This window comes from Arachis duranensis, chromosome 3 (assembly GCF_000817695.3).
Source record: "Arachis duranensis cultivar V14167 chromosome 3, aradu.V14167.gnm2.J7QH, whole genome shotgun sequence".
Lineage (NCBI taxonomy): Eukaryota > Viridiplantae > Streptophyta > Magnoliopsida > Fabales > Fabaceae > Arachis > Arachis duranensis.
The window spans coordinates 4,168,739-4,189,101 of record NC_029774.3 but is presented as its reverse complement, the minus strand read 5'-3'; the positions used below and the strand labels follow the sequence as shown (position 1 = coordinate 4,189,101).

The window sequence follows — 20,363 nt, the reverse complement described above, 5'->3', positions numbered from 1 at the left end:
TAATGTTAGAAATATAACTATTAATATTGTCTTTTTTTATCATTATAAATTTTTGAAATGGATGATTTTATGACTTGGTATCAAAATTTTACATCAAAAAATCTAGAATTTGATCTTTGCTGAATTCTAAAAAAAAAGACAAATAAATTAAAAAAATTTATGCAAAAAATCAAACAAATCTAAAAAATTTTGGGACGAGTGATTTCATAATAATTAATTTAATATGATATAAAAATTTATTTAATTTGATCATATTAAAATTAATTAATTGAATAATAAATTAAAATTACCTTTAAACAGTTAGAAAGTTTGTAATTCGTCTTGTTTGTATAGTTGATCTTCAGAACGATATCTACTAAAATATGGAGAGTTAGTTTTATTAGTTTCCATCTGGCTTTTTTTATTTTAATTTTGAAGTCTCTTATACATTGTTAGGTGTGATATAACTTTAAACAAATAATTAAATTAATACATGTATTTGCAATTAGTTATAATTTCTGACGTTGTGACTAACACCATCTAGTGATCAATAACAAGCATCTAGAAAAGGATAAGGACAGATATATAACCAATAAATAAGTAAAAATCAGAGGAAGCGATTAATACAAAAAGATGGTGATTACGATAATATGGCATGAGCATATTGTGTCAAGAAAACTCAAGATTAGTAAATTATGAAGGGACTGAGACCATGACCAGCCATGAGGATAAAGATGATTTTTTATTTTTTATTTTTTATTTTTATCAGCATGGTGGTGTGTAAATATGAATAGAATTTGCTTTTCACCCTATAGGTAATATGGAGAAGCATATCTGTTATGCATTTCATGTTTATTCTTCATATTTTAGTTTTTTTTATGGTAATTTATTAAGTAGCGTTAATTAACTATATTACGTGCAAAAAAAAGTACCAATAAGTCATATATTATATATAATATTTACTGAAATATAAAATATACATTAAAAATATATAAAAATACATGATAGTTATTTTTTAAAGTGAACAAAGAATTTTTTATACATAATAGATAAATTTTATTCTATAAAATCAACACTAATAAAGATTATACACTAGAGACTTCGCCCCTCTCGCTTTGTAATTTTGTATTATTAAGGCTTGTTTAATTTATTTTTATTTTATGTAATTTTTGTTTTTGTAATTTTATAAAAAAAAATTTAGTTACTTTTTTTTGTTGTTATTCGAATTCATTTTGGCAAAATTAAAAGATAAAAAAGATTGAAAATGAAAAATGTAAACTAGATAGACCATATTTTTTTTTTGGGGTGTTGGACCATCACTTTTTGTCCTCTAAATGTCTTTTGGTATTGGATCGGGCCAGGCTCAACTGATGGTTGTTTATGTCAAGAATATCATTTTTCATAGTATGTTTTGGGTAAAAGAGATTGGGTTCTAAAACAACAAGAACTAATTAATAAAAAGAAAATAAAGAACAGGGACCAAAAATATCGTTGTAAAATGGACCAAAATTGGGTTAAAAGAGATTGGGCCCAGAAAACAAATATATTTGGGCCAGAAGATCCAATGGTTTTGGACAATAAAACTGTGGGCCTCAGAGAAAATCAATAAAAGGTTAGTATCCATTAAAATAGAACACTGATTTGGAGTTGCAAGGTTGTCAACAATGGTAGCTCCAGCTATATCAGTTCCTGCAACTGCAAGCTTCGCTATCGCTTCTCGCAGGGCAAATTCGTCTCACGTTTTATTTTCTCAGAGGTTCATACTCATGTTTCCCAACCTAATTTCACGAAAGTTTCGTTTTTTATCCTTTTTACCCTGAAATCCTGAAACTTTGAGTTTTCATTTAGCAGAAACTCATGCTCGATTACTTGTTCGTTGCCGAGCCCATATGGCCAATCATATAAAGTTGGTAAATTTCTTGTTTCGCCACTCTTTCTATGGCTTCAATTCGATATTTGGTAGCTCTAGTGTTATTGGAAAGTTTTAAACTTACTTTTGGTACAAAACTCTTTTATTTTTGGAGCTATGATAGGTAGCTGTGTTGCATAAGTTGAGATATTGAAGCAAAAGTTTTAGTTTGAAAACAAATACTTGTCGGAACATAAGAGTGTCATGTTATTGTAGTAATTGGGGTTCTTCATATGCAATAAGTGTTTTTGTTTTGAACAATTTCCAGCATGATTTAATATCTTGTGAGATGCATGTATTAGTGCTATGCATAGGGCATTGAATTGGGGATGCAAAATCGTTTGCATTTGAACAAAAAGGAATGTTATGATGTATATAGTTTGTTTAATGCAGGGTTGTCAAGTGCAAGCCGCGGCTTACCCTTTAAACTTGATGAGAAGAATACCCATGATGCTAGTACAAGGTACAATTTTCTGTTGCTATTCTCTGTGTTACTTCTGTTTTATGTGGTTGTATGTTTGGAATGCTTAGGAATATGAATTACCTATTTTTGTCCATTTTACATTGTTTAAGGTTTAGTAGTCTCTGCATCTTTATTGGAAAACAACTCTATGTATATATAGGTAGATTAGGTTTTCTAAATGAATGCAATTTGAAACAGCATTACTAAAGCGTTCAGCTGATTAACTATGGCGTATAGATATCTTGGGAAATAGGTAGTATCACCATAGCTACATTGTACATATCCTTTTATTAGTTTTATATGCACCTTCATATACAAGTTATTGATATTCAAATATCTTTTTAGTTATGGTGCAATTGAAGCCAAGAAGGGGAATCCACCAATAACCCCAGCAGTTGTGACTCCCGGAGGACTTCTTGATCTCTCAACTGTTTTGTTCAGAAACCGTATAATATTCATTGGACAGCCAGTAAATTCGCAAGTGGCTCAGAGAGTTATTTCACAGCTTGTGACTCTAGCCACCATTGATGAAAAAGCAGATATATTGGTTTGTCTAATATGTCTCGACATTGCCGTTTTAGTTTTTTCAAGTCATGAAGTGAAATTTATGTTGGGTTGTTGGGCTGCTTCTATTGACAGGTGTATATAAATTGCCCTGGCGGAAGCACGTACTCGGTGTTGGCAATTTATGATTGCATGTCTTGGGTAAGATTCCAAACATTACATAAAAAGGCTATGCTATAAATCAGTTGAACCTTGCTCCATTTTCCTTACTTTGCTAGTTAATTTTATGTATTTTGCTGAAAGTGTCTGGTAAATGCTTTTGATATCAGATAAAGCCCAAAGTTGGTACCGTGTGTTTTGGTGTAGCGGCTAGTCAAGGAGCACTTCTCCTTGCAGGTGGGGAGAAGGGAATGCGTTATGCCATGCCAAATGCACGAATAATGATACATCAACCACAGGGTGGATGCGGGGTAAGAATCAAGATTATTATTCGTATTAAGCAAAATACAAAAAAGATGAAAAGTCATCAGACAGTAAATATCTGTCTTGCTGATTTATTGCTCAAAATCTGATTGTGTAGGGCCATGTCGAGGATGTGAGACGCCAAGTGAATGAAGCTGTTCAATCTCGCCATGTTAGTCTTTCTTCCCTTATAATCTATTCTTTTCTGAAAAAAGAAAAAAAATAAAAACTCTAGCATTGGCGGAAACAGGATATTTTGTGACAAAGAAGTTTGTTTCGGTCTTCTCAATTCATTTATATGTGCCTCCTCCGGAAGACCGATGACTAAAAACCTGCAATCTATTTCACTTCTTGTTCTTATTAGCTATACCCATGGCTGCTGTTAATTTGTTCTTTTAGTTCTTATGGTTTGTTTGACGATTCTCGGAATGCTAAACCTAAGTGCCTTCTCTCTTCCTTCCAATTTAATTACAGAAAATTGACAAGATGTATAGTGCTTTCACTGGACAGCCACTAGAGAAGGTGCAACAGTATACCGAGAGGGATCGTTTTCTGTCTGTTTCTGAGGTATTGTCAACTTTTCGTCATAATTGCGATGAATTTTTGTATCGAATTCAGCCCAAATTCTCACAAAATGTGCCAACTTTCCAATAAAAATAAAATTTCGGAATCTCTTGGCAAATGTTTTGATGTAATCTGGGTTATCTGTTTAGGTTATACCATTAAAATATTTGGCTGGCTTACAATATGAACTTAATACATGCAAAAAACACCCATTATCAGTTGAATAAAAGCTGCTTCTACAATTTGTGGTATTCTAATTCTTTTTTTGTTGCCTTTCTAAATGCAGGCTTTGGAGTTTGGTCTAATTGATGGTGTCCTAGAAACAGAATATTAAATACCAATTTACTTGCAGGTTATTTTTCTTTTCTACAGATTTAAAAATGTTATAATTTATGTCAAAACTTGTATTCTAGAATTTCATTAATTAATGATTATTTCTTAAGATTTGAGTATGCATTTTTCTTCCAATTATGCAGTCATTTGGAAACTGGCTTTCACATAATGGTTGATCTAGTTTTAATTTACCGAACTGACTTTGTAATAGTTTGGGTCATGATCCAGTCTGGGTTATAGAATTTTATGAAGTAAACGGATAAAAATAGAAAATATGATTGTATTATTTAGTGTTTAGTATAAAGAAATAATATAATCTGGTTTGTTAGAGACATCACCTAACTAATAATTATTAATCATGCTAATTTTACATAAAAAAATCAGCTACTAATTAGTGTGTACATATATTAAAAAACCATTCTTTTATTTTCCTAATATTAAAAACAAAGAAACGTTGACAATCTTTTTTATTATCCAAAGAGAAAGGTATAACACTCCAAGTGTACATATATCATTTCTCATTATAAACTAACAGAAGGTCAGAAGTGTTGAGATATGTGGAGATCAATTACAATTATCTATATATGTCTATTACCTATTGTATCAACTTACTTTTAATAAAGGGGCTAAGCTAGTTTAATTATATCAATCTAATTATTCTACTCATTCTTGTAAATAACTTAAATATTGGGATGATATTGTGAAATAACAATATAATTTGCTTCCATGATACTCAGTTAATTGTGTATGAGTAAAGTATCGTTTTTATTCCAATGTTTTGGGTAAGTTCTATTTGTGTTCCTAACGTTTAAATTATCTTATTTGTATATTTAACGCTTATAAAAGTGATTCAATGTTATCCTGCCGTCAATTATATTTTATGATCTTTAGTTGGAGTTCTGAAAATGTTTTTTTGAAGTTAGAATACAAATGTCTAGGACAAAATCGATGATTCACTCTAGATAATAGCTTATCAAAAGTTGAAACTAATTCCTGCAACATAATTCACTTTTTTATAGACTTAGACTTGGTTTGGTAAAACTTTTGAAGATGTGCTTATGCTTTTTCAGCTTTTAAAAGATTGGAGTATTTTTGAAAGTACATAAGATAGAGCTTTTCAAAGTTGGTTTGTGCTTTTCAAAATTTAAAAGTCTAATATAACTAGGGGTGGCAATGGGGCGGGTTTTTGCTCTACCCGATCCTGCCCCGCTTAACAAAAACCCGCATTGAATCTGCCCCGCTTCTACCCGCGGGTAGTAAAATGTTAAATCCTAACCCGCCCCTGTGGATACCCGTCCCGCCCCAATAATTATTAAATCCAAAAAATAAAATAAATTTTAAAAATTATATAACTATTATTTACATTCATAACATAAATTAAAGTAAAAATTTAAATATGATACAATATTATTAATTATTTTACTAATTATTTTATATATATTACATATATTATATATTAAAAATATATATATTTATATATCTATATATATATACCGGGGCGGGTTTAACCTAAACCCAATCCTGCCCCGCCCAAGAACCTGTCCCGGTTAGGGGCGGGGTGGGTACCCGCGGGTTCGGGTAGTGTTGCCACCCCTAAATATAACCTCATATGTTAACTAATTTTCAAATTTAATGTTTATATTCATGTCTGTTATAGTATTTTTAAATTTTAAAAACTATTTTACCAAACACAATTGAAGTTACTTGTGTTTATTAAAAGTTATTTTTAATTTGATTTAGTAAATATAAATGTTATAACTTTTAAAAAGCTATCTTTTTAAAGTTAACTTTTATAAGCTACTTTTGAAAAATAAAAAGTTTTACCAAACTAAGTCTTAATTGAACTTAAACACAAATAGTGGGTATAATATTGAAATCGACACACATCTAAGTGAGACTTAATTGAGAATAATTGAAAAATACAATTTGATCTGTTAATATAATTGATAACAGGATAATATTAAATCACTTTTATAAACGTTAAGAACACAAATATAACGATTTAAATGTTAGAGACACAAATAAAATTTACCTCAAACATTGAGCACAAAAAATATACTTTATTCATTGTTTATTTTTAGCGGGATTCTGAAGAAAGAGAGTTTGGGATATTCCCTAAGATCCTCAGACTTTAAGTTTACAAATTTTTTTAATTCCATGTGATAATGTCACTCTACACTACAATTTTTTAGGATTGATTAAATATTCAAACCTCAAACTCAAAGCTAGGACTTTGAACACATAGGATAACGAAATCCACAATAAAACGTTATATTTTATCTTCAATCTTATTTTAAATTTCTGATTGTACTAAAATAGACATTTTCCTCCATTATTGTTGTGATCTACTCTTGGATCTGGGAGTGGGTTTCTCCATAGATGAAATCAATGCACAATAAGTTAAGGTTTCAACTTCAATTTCACCCACTGCATGAGGAGTTAATTGTACGTTTATGTTGAGTGCATGTGCATTGGTATATAAATATTGGAACCAATTTTAAACACAATTATAACTTTATAAGTGATTAGATTCAAATAATCGCTATATATTTACAGCGAAAGTAAGAAGTGTAACATCCCTAAAAATTATCTTGTCAGTAAAAGTACTAAAAAAAGAGAAACAATAAAATAAAATATTCTAAATTATAAACTCTACATTTAAATCATTAATATAAAATATAATAAACAAAATGTTAAGATTTATTTAATTGAAAAGGAGTGTAGCACTCCTTATTTATAGAAAACATTTAAAGATGAGTCATTTTAACTAATAGCACGAAAATTCAAAACTTCACCAGGACACTATAATGTATGATTTGAACAAAATGTTGGGGGAAAAAAATTAGTCTAAATAGAGCAACTCGTGAAGTTATACAATTTTTATTTTCATTACAATCATAGTAACTTAAGAATCCAAAAAATTCAATAATTATAAATGAAAAGTCCTAGTTAGGGCTGGCAATGGGTAGGATAGGATTTGGATTCTATCTTAACTCTACTCGCAGGTTGAAAACTTTTTTAAAATTCTATCCTGTGGGTTGAGAATTTTTCAACCCTAACCCTACCCGCACCCTAAAGTTTTAAACCCTATCCTATCCGATTCTACCCATAGAAAAATAAAAAAATTCAAGCAAATATAAAATTTAATCATTCCAAATTTCATACGTATGAATAAAATAGAAAATAAAAAACTAAGTTCAAATTAAAATTAAAAATAGTATAATCTTAAAGAAATCTAATATAAAATTATAAATAACATGATTATCAATCATATATATTATATAATATATTAGGGATGCGGGTAGAAGAGTATGGTAGGATATCGCAGATGAACATAAGTATGATAACCTTATTAAACTGCAAGACTTAATTAGGTAGTCATTCTTTAATGATTAATTATCTTGTCTAATAAGCAAGTTCTATTAATTAATATACTAAATTAATTGACAGAGTCACAAAGTTTTTGTGCAATCTGATAATATTATCCTATTAAATACGGTAAATGGAAGAAATCTCCCTAGTGCCTATAAAAAGAGTACTTCTATTCAAGTTGAACTCATTCTCACTTCACTATTGATATTATTGAAGAAGCTTTTTTTAACATAGTTGGAAAGATGGCTACCAAGCTTGCTCTTTGTTTTCTTCCTTTTCTCCTTTTCTTCTTAATGGTAATAATTCATTTATGCACACTGATCTTAGTCTTGCTTTATATCATATTATTGGGGGAGATTTCCATTAGGTAAGTCCTAGTAGACATATATCACTATTTAGTAAATGAATTGCAAATAAAACATTATTAAGAGTTACATTATTTACTTATGTTATTTTTTAATATTTATTTGACATTATATTTCGTGGGGTATAAAATTTAAATAGAATGAATTCCATATTCTATTTGATGGTAAAAAATTAAAGTGAATGATTTGGTGTCGAATAAAATAACTTTCCATACCTATTTTGGTACTTTTTCTTCGGTTATCTTATTAGTGAAGGAATATAATAAAATATTCTAAAAAAATAAGGTGAAAACTCAAGTGCAGTCGACTTCACGTGAAGTTGATACGTAAAAATCGTTAGATAATTTAATTGATTTGACTAAATTTTCATCTAACGGCTTTTAGATATCAACTTCACATAAAGTCAATTTCACCTAAGTTTTCACCAAAAAATAAACCTCTTTTTTGTAATTTTGTCTTAGGACAATTAATATAAGGGAGATTTTTTTGGTACCGATAGAATTTTTATCAAATTTGTCTAAAAGTATTGTTGGAGTAAAGTGAAATCCATGCCTTTATTTTTGAGTTCTACGGGTGAATTTTTAGACACGATAGAAAAGACCTTAAATAAAAAATAATATATATGTAATAAATTTTATAGCTAGCCATTTTTTATTCATTGAAAATTAAATTACAAAGAGGTTAGTAATTAGTTGCTAGCTGTAGCCAATAGAAATTCAATAGATATGGTCTGAGAATCAATATTCATAAAAAGAAAATAAATAAGAAATCGTTTTATAAAACTAGGGGAATGAATTCTTTCAATTGTTAAAAGAAATTGAGAGTGTAAAGTGTGATCTCTAACCTTTCATTGCTCTCTCTCATATTTATTTTTGATCTCACTTATAAAATTAATGATGAGAGATCACGTTTTACTCTCTCAATTGTTAAAAAAAATTGAGAGAGTCTATTTCCAAAACTAGGGATAAAGAAGAACAGCATCCTTGTAAGTTGTAACTACTCATGATGCATTAACTGTGAATTATTGTCTAGAATCCTAGTACTTGAAGACAAGCATACGAATTTTCAAAGTTTGTGTGGCTTATGAATTCCTTGTCCTTTAATTGCATAACAGAATGGACATGGCATCAGTAGCAGAGACTTGAAGGTAGAGTTGCAAGATCATACAGATACCAATTCACAATCATATATTACTAACTATATAACTCCTGCAAACACTCCGAAGGAAGAAAATGCACAACAATACCTTTTTGGGTACATAGCCACTTCAGACAATACCCAATCAAATTACAAAACATCCAAAAAACACAACCACCCTTCACATTCACACCATGGAAATCTCAATCAACCTTACATCACCGCCTATGAAACTTCTAATGCCCATGATGCCAACAAGCCTAACTACCTTCTAGGTTATAGAACCAGTACCCATGCTCCTGACACAGATATTTTATTCTGGTCAACTGATAAAGCTTATATCACTCAACATGGTGGTGATGTTGGTCCCAAAAGAGATTCAAATGCGCCATACATCGCTCAATATGGCGTTGGTGGTTCCAACAAAGAAATAAAAAAATCTGCCACAGCCCAGGATTCGGCTAAGCCTGACGTAACAAATTATGGCCTTCATTCCAAGAAAACATATATCACTAAATATGGTAGTGATGCTGGTTTTAAGTTTACTCAATATGGTGATGGCATTGGTCCCAAAAGAGATTCAAATGCACCATACATCTCTCAATATGGTGGTGACAATTCCAACAAAGAAATAAAAACAAAGTCTGCCACAACCCAAAATTCAGCTAAGCCTTATATGACAACCTATGGCCTTCATTCTAAGAAAACGCAAGGCTTGAAGGGAGGGCCACCATCTTCCAGCGTAGACCACACTGAGGCATTCAAGGTTGGATTCTTCGCCATGGATGATCTCTACATAGGGAACATTATGACCCTCCAATTTCCTGTGGAAGAGTTCTCTCACTTCCTATCAAAGAAAGAAGCCGACTCCATTCCTTTCTCAATCCCACAACTTCCAAGTGTCCTTCAACTCTTCTCAATCTCTGAAGATTCTTCACAAGCCAAGTCCATGAGAGGCACAATTGAACAATGTGAAGCAGGTACCATCACAGGGGAGACTAAGATTTGTGCTAACTCTTTAGAGTCCATGCTGGAATTTGTTCACAACATCATTGGATCAGAGGAAAAGCACAACATTCACACAACTACTCCATCCTCAGGGGCTCCTCTGCAAAAATATACTATTTTGAAAATATCAGAAGATATATATGCTCCTAAATGGGTAGCTTGTCATCCTATGCCATACCCATATGGTGTTTACTATTGCCACTTCATATCAACAGGGACCAGGGTGTTCAAGGTCTTGTTAGATGGTGAGAATGGAGACAAAGTTGAAGCTCTTGGCGTGTGCCACTTGGACACATCTGATTGGAGTCCAAATCACATTCTGTTTAAGCAACTTGGGTTCATGCCTGGGGAGGCTCCAGTGTGCCACTTCTTCCCTGTGAAGCATCTTATGTGGGTTCCCCAACCCTCAACAGTCACCATGTGAAAAGAATAGGGAGTGAGTATCTATGCAATAAAGGGTCAATGATAAATGACCTAGTAGCCAACTCATGATCTTGTTCCTATTGTAGACTTCATCTTTGTTTGTATGACTTGCGTTTATGAATGAATTTTAAGATTATGGTAAATTAAAAAAAAAAAAAGAAATCTAGGATTACAATTCCATAGTAGAAGAAACTAATACTGAATATCATCATCATCACGAGAAATATATGATTATAATTTATAGCATGCACATCAAACATAAAAGTATAATACTACAATTTATTAAATGCATTCTAAGATTAACTTAAACATAGATACGTGATAAACCCCGTTTTGACGGTTTATCTTGTATTGATTTTAAGAGCTTTTATCACCTTTTACCCACATTTATCCATTGAAATAGCATGGTTTTGTGATTGTCTCCTTATTTGTGCTTAGATGTGAAAACATGCTTTTTAGGACTTAAAATAGCTAAATTTAATCTCCCTTTGATTCCACTAGATGTCTTGATAAGTTTGTTAGTGATTTCAGATTGAAAAGACTAGGAATGGATCAAAGGAGTGAAGAGGGAAAGCATGCAAAGTGGAGAAATCATGAAAAGTCAAAGAAGTTGAACTCGCCCATGGACGCGCACGCGCACCTGGCGCTTGCGCGCACCTGCGAATTACCCCATGGACGCGTACGCGTGATGTGCGCGTACGCGTCGGTGCTGGTTTATGATTTTTTAATGAAAACGTGACTAACGAATTCTCAAGGGTGGTGGGCCCAATTCCAACCAACTTTGGCGCCAAAGATGCTATTTAAAGCCAAGGATTGAAGAGCAAAAGGGGAGATTAGTTCATACACACACATTAGTTTAGTTAGAAGTAGTTTCTAGAGAGAGAAGCTCTCACTTCTCTCTAGAATTAGGATTAGGATTAGGATTAGTTCTTAGATCTAGGTTTTAATCTTTGCTTTCTTCTACTTCTACCTTTCAATTCTTTGTTGTACATTCATCTTCCTCTATTCTTTTGTTGTAATTTCCTTTATGTTGCTCTTGTATTTTGTTGTAGATCTAGTATTGTTCCTTCTACATTCTTCCAATTCAATTAGAGGTAATTCATAATAATTGTTCTTTTCTTTTCTATTGTTGATCTTTTGCCTTTGTAGTTAGATCTCTCTTTAATTCTTGCAATTTATGTTGTTTACTTTTATTGCCTTTTATGTGTTTGTTGAAATGCCTCTTCTAGATATAGTATAGATTTTATTCCTCTTGGCCTAGGTAGAGTAATTAGTGACTCTTGAGTTATCTAATTCCTTTGTTGATTGATAATTGGAGAGATTACTAATTGGTTTGGAGTGCACTAAAGCTAGTCTTTCATTGGGAGTTGGCTAGGACTTGTGGCTCAAGTCAATTCATCCACTTGACTTTCCTTTATTTAGTAAGGGTTAACTAAGTGGTAGCAATGAACAATTCTCATCACAATTGAGGAGGATAACTAGGATAGGACTTCTAATTTTCATACCTTGCCAAGAGTCTTTTATAGTTGTTAGTTTACTTTCTTGCCATTTATCTTTCATGCTCTTATCAAAACCCCAAAAATAACTCAACCAATAACAAAACACTTCATTACAATTCCTAGGGAGAACGACCCGAGGTTCAATACTTCGGTTTATAAATTTTAGGGGTTTGTACTAGTAACAAACAATATTTTGTATGAAAGGATTATTGTTGGTTTAGAAACTATACTTCGACGAGATTTTATTTGAGAAATTCTAAACCGTCAAAAATCCAATCATCCATCACTCAAGTCATAAATGGGAGGTTGAGAGAAATCTACCTCCACATCACTTTCAAATTCATTGGGAGAAGGTTCTTCAAATTCAAAGGATTTTTCACCAAGAAAATTGGATGCATGATCTTCATCACCAAGGGAACTCAATTCTTGCTTCATTCTCTCCAAGTCTTCATATAGAATATGCCTCGGAGGTTGTGCACATTCCTCCAAGTCTTCATATGGGATATGCCTTGGAGGTTGTGCACATTCCTCCTTAACATCAAATTTACTCTTCTTGGAGGGATTTTCTTTGATTTTAGCTTCCCATGGAAGTTCCGCATCTCCTAAGTCTTCAACCACTTCTTCCTCTTCTTCAATGGTCATAGGTTCCTCCAATTGTTCTAACACAAAGTAGCCTTCCTCCTTTTCCACCGGAGTTTCCAATCTCTCCTTCATGCTATGCTCTTCTTGAGCCATGGGAGTTCCTTGAGTGTCCAAAAGTTAGGATGCTAGCCGGTTTACCACCGCATCTAAGGCGGTCATGAATTGTTGCACATCCCTTGTCATCTCCTCTTGTCCTTGAAGAAGAACACCGAGGGTTTCATCCATTAGAGATTGGGGTGGATGGGAGGGTTCATCATTTTGGAGAAAGGGTTCATTATAGGAAGGTGCTTCTTCTTGGTAAGGTGGTGGTGTGTATTGAGGTGGTTCTTTGGAGCAAGGTTGTCAAACTCGTGAGTCTAGGTAAACTCGTGGAGCTGACCTAGACTCGACTCGTAGACTCGTACGAGTTTACCTGTTATACATTTTTTATAAAAAATATATATATCATGTATAATATATATATTTACTCAGATATAGACATTCAAACTTAACAATTTCAATATCAAAACACATAATAAATTAACATAATACTACAATTACAAATTTACAAGTTACAACAAGTGCTCTAGATCACACATTTAAATCCTTCACAAGTATGTATCTAGTTCAACATAAAACACACAATCACACAATTAAAACTTCATAAGAGTTAAGACACAACCAAAAAACAAAAGAAAACAACAAAATAAAGTCTAAAACTCAAATACTCCAATTTCTTCATCTTCTATGGCATCAACATCATCATCTTCACCATCTTCACCATCTTCACCAGAAACATTCTCAGACATTTTGTATTTTTATCCCTAAAAATCAACAACCCAAATAACAAATTCAGTTTCAGATTATCCACTAACTAAATTCAGATTTCAAATTCAGATTCAATTGATAAATAACATTCAGATTTCAGCCTTCAATTGCCAAGTGATCCACTATCAAAGTTGAATTATTCATAACTAATACTAACTAAACTAACACTAACATTTCAGAGTTTCAGTCAGATATTCAGATTCATTAACAAAAAAATCACTAACTAAGTAATTAACAGTTTAACATTAACGTCTAACAACTGACAAGTCCATTAATCCAGAACCAATCAACCTAGTATTATCTATTGATATCACATATCAGTAGTTTAGAAAAAAAAATTTAAACCAAACAACCAATAAAGTAGTAAACCACACATTTTAGTTCTTTTGATACATTACTAACTTATTAAAGCATGAAGCAACATCAGTTTAATTTTTTTTCCATCATATCAAATTTCATTAACCAATTCTGTGTATATTTAAACTAAACTAATATCAGAAGTTCGAAACCAAAATTGCAGAATTCATACCACAACTAAATTCAACAACCCAGATAACAAATTCAGATTATTAAAGCATGAAGCAGCATCAGTTTAATTTTTTTCCATCATATCAAATCTCATTAACCAATTCTGTGTATGATTTAAACTAAACTAAAAAAATTTTAAAAAGTTAATATTAGAAGTTCAGAACCAAAATTGCAAAATTCAGACCAAATTTGTTTAAAAAAAATTACCTTTGAGAACAGGGATAGAATTGAAGTAGATCGGTAGTGCAGAACAGGGGCGACGAACAGGGGAGGTCGGGAGGCAAACGCAGTGAAGCATAAGTAAAATTGGAAGTAGATCGCAGAACAGGGGCGACGGCCGACGAACGCAGAACAGGGGCGGTGATGAACAGCGTGCTATGAATCGTTGAGTTCTCCGACGTGGGTGGTGGGCTGGTGTCGGCGATGTAGGCTGTGGCACAAAGAACCTTCACCAGTTCAGGACATCAGGACATGAACGATGGGGGTGGTGGGCTGGTGGGCGGTGTCGGCGATATACCACGACTCCACGAGGAAAACTGGTAGTGGTTAGGCGAGGCGACAGGCGAGGGATGAGGGATCCGTCCGCCCTCTGCGTGGCGGCACAGACAACGGTGCCGGTGGATGGTGGTGGCCTCAGCAAACGTCGGAGAAGAAGAAGAGAGTGAGGGCTTGGTGGTGGTGGTGGAGAGTGAGGGCGCCGTTTTCGAATTAGGGTTACTGGGTTAGTGGTTTGGTTAGCTGTAGTTGTTTTTGTTTTTTTTTTTTGGGCCCAAAACGACGCCGTTTTGGCGAAAATGGGTACCCAATTCAAACTCGCTGACTCGCTAGTAAACTCGTGAGTTTGAGCGATTCTGTTGACTCGCCTGTAAACTCGCGAGTTTGACCGAGTTTATGCGATTTTACCCGAGTCTACCCAGAAACGAGTTTGTGTCCGAGTCAACTCGATTCCACTACCTAAACTCGTAAACTCGTACGAGTTTACGAGTTAACTCGCGAGTTTGATAACCATGCTTGAGAGTAGTGATCTTGGAATTGTGGTTCCATGTATGGCTCATATGGTTCAAAAGGAGGTTGGTATGGTAGGTAAGGATCATGGTCATATGGAGGTGTTTGTTGAAAATAGGCTTGTGAGTGTGGTTGAGGCTTATGTTGAGGATATGGTTCATAGGCATATGGTGGTAGTTCTTGAAAGTCACAAGGAGATTCACCATAGCCATTTGATTGGTATGCATCATGGAATGGCTCTTCTTCATAGTGCATTGGTGGGGGTTGTTGCCAAGAGGATTGATCATATGCATATGGCTCCTCCCACCTTTGGTTGTCCCATCCTTGATACACATTCTCATTATAGTTCTCATTACCTACAACATAGTTGTAATCACACTCATAGCCAAAATGAGAATTCATGATAGTAAGAGAGGAAAAAAACAAAAAATAGGAACAAATAAAGAGAACAAATAAAGAGAACAAACTAAAAAACTAACAAAGAAGCAAAAAGCAAACATATTCACAATATTCACATATATACAATAACCAATAACATAACACCATTACAACTCCCCGGCAACGGCGCCATTTTGACGATCGGATTTTTGACGGTTTAGAATTTCACAAATGAATTCTCGTTGCGCTCCTCCCACCTTTGGTTATCCCATCCTTGATACACATCTTCATTATAGTCCTCATCACCTACAACATAATTGTAATCACATTCATAGCCAAAATGAGAATTCATGATAGGAAGAGAGGGAAAAAAAAAACAAAAAAATAGGAACAATTAAAGAGAACAAACTAAAAATTGACAAAGAAGCAAAAAGCAAACATATTCACAATATTCACATATATACAATAACCAATAACACAACACCATTGTAATTCCCCGGCAACGGCGCCATTTTGATGATTGAATTTTTGACGGTTTAGAATTTCTCAAATAAAATCTCGTCGAAGTATAGTTTCTAAACCAACAATAATCCTTTCATACAAAAGATTGTTTGTCACTAGTACAAACCCCTAAAATTTATAAACCGAAGTATTGAACCTCGGGTCGTTCTCCCTAGGAATTGTAATGAAGTGTTTTGTTATTGTTGAGTTATTTTTGGGGTTTTGATAAGAGCATGAAAGATAAATGGCAAGAAAGTAAACTAACAACTATAAAAGACTCTTGGCCTAGGTAGAGTAATTAGTGACTCTTGAGTTATCTAATTCCTTTGTTGATTGATAATTGGAGAGATTGCTAATTGGTTTGGAGTGCACTAAAGCTAGTATTTCCTTGGGAGTTGGCTAGGACTTGTGGCTCAAGTCAATTCATCCACTTGACTTTCCTTTATTTAGTAAAGGTTAACTAAGTGGTAGCAATGAACAATTCTCATCACAATTGAGGAGGATAACTAGGATAGGATTTCTAATTTTCATACCTTGCCAAGAGTCTTTTATAGTTGTTAGTTTACTTTCTTGCTATTTATCTTTCATGCTCTTATCAAAACCCCAAAAATAACTCAACCAATAACAAAATACTTCATTACAATTCCTAGGGAGAACGACCCGAGGTTCAATACTTCGGTTTATAAATTTTAGGGGTTTGTACTAGTGACAAACAATCTTTTGTATGAAAGGATTATTGTTGGTTTAGAAACTATACTTCGACGAGATTTTATTTGAGAAATTCTAAACATTCAAAAATCCAATCATCAATACGCCAAGCATATAAGCACATTTGGTAATGACATCACATGATCCTAAAGGTAATTGATTTGTAGTTGATTGATTTTTTTTTTGGTTGATTTTTTTGGTTGTTTGCAGACAAGTGGAAAAATATGGTGTGGGTTATTCGTCTGGGCAGATTGTGTGCAAGAGGAGTTGCCTGAAAGAGCTGTTTCAGGAGATGATGATGGTGATAGGAAGATGAACTTTGCATGACTGATGGGGAAGATGGAGGCAGACATTAGAAATCTGAAATTCATTACTCATGTTCTTGGGTTTGGGTTCTTAGTAGTTGTTGTTTTTGTAGGAATGGTGCTATCAAAGGGTTGAGAACATGTCAATGTAATGTAGTTCCCAAAGTAATGAATGAAAGTGTTATGTGGTAACATCACAAGGTTTCTGTAACTGATTTTAGTTTACTATAATAAAATATCCTGTTGGATGAATAAAAAGTACTCATAAATAAGTAACAGAAAGATTAATTCAAACCATGGATACTATTAATTGATCTATACCAAAATATGGCAAACCATTCATAGTTTTAACACATTACAGTCATAAGTAATTGAGCAATTAGTATGACATACTTGATTAGTAATCAATAAAATGAACCATTGTTTATAGTGAGCACAGTCACTATTTCTTTTAACAAAAAACAAACACTTGACAAGTGTAATGTCCTAATATTAAGTTTCACTTCTTCCAGGAGTGCTTAAATCCAGAGGTCGGGCCAAATTTCATAAAATTTGTGAATCATGAGGCAGTGGCAGAACTCGCACCATTCATTAGGTCCAGTGCTGTAGAAGAGGTTGTTGGTGGTGACCTTCTTCTAGCAGGCAGTTTGGCAGGTCTTGTGGCTGGTTCCCCTTTTACTTCAGTGAACTACACAAATTTCAAACCACAAATGAAAACCAAAGTTCATCACCCACTAAACCTTTTTCAGAGCTATTAGTCCATGAATAAAAAAGGTTTATTATAGAATTACTATTGTACCTTTTGAGAATCTTCTGGTTCAGAACAAATTGGCTGTGACAGATCAATCTTTGAAGTTTGACCAATAGGAGCAGAATTGATTGTAATATTAGCAGTAGTCGTAGCTGTACTGGTAGCAGTTGCAGTTGCATGGGCAGTGGCAGTTGCAGTGTCAGTTGCAGTGGTCTGGGTAGTTGCAGTCGCTTGGGCAGTAGCATTTTTAGGGTCTTTAGCAGCTTCTGCAGCCTTTGCAGCTGCCGCAGCATCAGCTGCAGCTTGAGCAGCGTCAGCTGCTCTTTTCTTTTCACATCCTTTTTTGGTGTGACCTTTTTGCAAGTAGTACTTGCAGGTGAAAGGTCAAAGCTGTCTTTTCATGGTTGTACTTGGCTTAGATTTCTTGCTAGAACTTGTGCCTTCATCAGAGTCCTTCCTCCTCTTTGTTTGAAGGTTACTTGGCTTCCTCTTGATTGGTGGTGCCAATGGCTTGTTATACTGACTTTGTTCCCAAAAGGCTTGGCGGTATAGGATTGATGTGGTACTTGTATATTTCCTTGTAAGACTCCATGGTTATCAATTTATAACAGAAATTCTCCGGGTGCTTGTTCACTCTGGCCAGTGCAGCACAAGCATGAATGCATGGAATCCCTACAAGTCCAATTTACATCCAGCTTAGGTTAAAACAATGAGCTATGCTACACATACAAGTCTTTTTGACTTACAAGTCTTATAAGTTGGCCCAAATCTAACACGCGCGTCACTGAACCATCTTCGCGTGTTTCATCTTCGTTTTCTTTTTTGAGTTTCTTGCCAAATTTGTTCGATTTTCTTCGTGCGTTCTCTTTTTGCCTTCGATCTCCTTCTATTTTTTTTTATTTTCATGGTTTTTGATATCAAGCTTTGAAATTATTTTGGAGATAATGAAATTTCAGAAATACACCCAAACGATTATAAAAATACACCCAAATGATTACAGAAATATACCCAAACAGTTACAGAAATAAACCAAATGATTACAGAAATACATCCAAAGAATTACAGAAATACACCCAAATAATTTAAGAAATACACCCAAAAGATTTAAGAAATACACCCAATATCAGGCGAAGACAGTATATTTCTTCTTGAAATCTTTTAATGTTTTGCTGGTTAAGGATGAGGCACATGACAAAGACAATCTAGAAAAAAAACCTAGAAGAACAGTAAAATAGTACCTTGAATAATATTTCTTCGTTTTTATGGTGATTTTGATGAAGGAGAAAGAGAAAACGAAAAGAGGAGAAGAAATTTCAATAAAAAAGAAGGAGGAAGATGTGGTGTTGATGACGACGATAACGAGAGAGAAGAAGAAGAAGAAGAAGAAGAAGAAGAAGAAGAAGAAGAAGAGACACGGAAAAAAACGTGAATAAATGACTTGTATGACTTGTATGGGAAAGTGCTTGTATGTGGAGAATAATTCTAAAACAAAATCATTTATAAACAAGTGTAAAAGTCTATGAGCAAAGGTAAGTGGATGGGAAAAAACAACCTGTTAACATCCAGAACTGGCAGGTACATAATCTTTTCCTCAAATCCACCACATTGTTTGTAGGACGCCCATAGACCTCTAACTTTTCATACCCAGTATCTCCAGACCATATAGCATGCCAATGTCTGGACTCCTTCCTCACCTTTTCTAGCCTACTTTTGATTACGGGTGGTAACAGCCCCAGGTGATTGTCCAACTTCACCTTGTTCTTAGCTATAGTCCTCATGACAAACATCCTCATCTCTTCTAAAAGAGTAAGTATAGTCTTTCCCCTTGCTTCTTTTATCTTTGAATTGAAAACCTCATAAGCATTGTTGCAAATCAAGTCCAATTTCGGGTTGTGTCTGAACTGTGACCTCGTCCATGCCTCCCTGGGCCACTTGTCAAGATACTTCCATGCGTCCTCGTTCAGCCTCTTTATCCTATCCATGTAATCCTAAATGGCAAGAATTAAGAATAGTGAAAAAAGTCCATGTAAACTAACTCCAAAATAAAAATATTGCCTTTACATACCTTAAACTCTTGAAATATAGTTGCTCTATCACACTGCTCCCATAATAGTCTCCTCAACTCCAGGTCCTTCCACTGCTTGTTAAAATTTTGCCACAAGTGCCAGACACAAAAACAGTGGCCAACATCAGGCATCACCACTTTCATGGCAGGCAGTAATCCCTGAAGATAGCAAACAATATGTTACCATAATAGTCCCTATGAGTGTTAATGGTTCACCATAATAGTTCTTAACTTTGATCATCAATCATCATAATAGTCCCTATTTTTGAAACTCGTTCACCATAATAGTCCCTATCATTCAAAACCGTTCATCATTATAATCCCTGAATTGCACCATTCAGTACCTATCTAAGTTGTAACAAACAACAAACCACAGAAGTATAGTAACTAATCAAACAATAATAACAGAGGTATCATCAATCACAAAAGTTTACTGCAATTTATGTACTAAACCAAGTTAACACAGTTTTATACATTACAATTTATGTGAGATTAAGGTTATACTAGGAGATTATCTTTTGCATGTCAGAGATGAAGTTTCACCCATGAGTCTTGTAGTCTCCAAGGTCTTCATATAGCAACTCTAGAAACCACTTTCAATTCTCAAAGTTCTCCACTTCCTCAACTGCCCATGCAATAATGTATATATGATGAT

At 33.8% G+C, this 20,363-nt stretch overlaps 2 protein-coding genes across 3 annotated transcripts in view; both read left to right on the top strand.

The window, feature by feature from the left end:
* Positions 1 to 1,599: 1,599 nt before the first annotated feature.
* LOC107476690 (ATP-dependent Clp protease proteolytic subunit 6, chloroplastic) lies at positions 1,600 to 4,333 on the top strand. The gene is made up of 9 exons (XM_016096548.3): positions 1,600 to 1,735; positions 1,831 to 1,889; positions 2,282 to 2,351; positions 2,697 to 2,898; positions 2,991 to 3,056; positions 3,185 to 3,325; positions 3,436 to 3,489; positions 3,792 to 3,884; positions 4,168 to 4,333. Exons 1-9 carry the CDS (start codon positions 1,644 to 1,646, stop codon positions 4,213 to 4,215), a joined length of 825 nt encoding a protein of 274 aa, XP_015952034.1. The 5' UTR covers positions 1,600 to 1,643; the 3' UTR covers positions 4,216 to 4,333.
* A 3,442-nt stretch (positions 4,334 to 7,775) lies between these two features.
* The window catches only part of LOC107476696 (BURP domain-containing protein BNM2A), a 38,021-nt gene continuing 25,433 nt past the window's right edge, over positions 7,776 to 20,363 (top strand). The window contains exons 1-2 of one of the 2 annotated variants that reach the window (XM_052258871.1): positions 7,776 to 7,882; positions 9,066 to 10,068. In XM_052258871.1, the coding sequence (XP_052114831.1) occupies positions 7,829 to 7,882; positions 9,066 to 10,068 (1,057 nt within the window). In that variant the 5' untranslated portion in view covers positions 7,776 to 7,828. Of the gene's footprint in view, positions 7,883 to 9,065; positions 10,663 to 20,363 lie in introns of those variants that run through there. The other variant, XM_021137384.2, reaches the window with a different exon arrangement.

Coding starts and splice junctions, on each gene's coding strand:
- LOC107476690 (XM_016096548.3), top strand. CDS start 1,644: ATGGTAGCTCCAGCTATATCAGTTCCTGCAACTGCAAGCTTCGCTATC. Junction 3,326..3,435: donor AACCACAGGGTGGATGCGGG/GTAAGAATCAAG, acceptor CTGATTGTGTAG/GGCCATGTCGAGGATGTGAG. Junction 3,490..3,791: donor AAGCTGTTCAATCTCGCCAT/GTTAGTCTTTCT, acceptor ATTTAATTACAG/AAAATTGACAAGATGTATAG.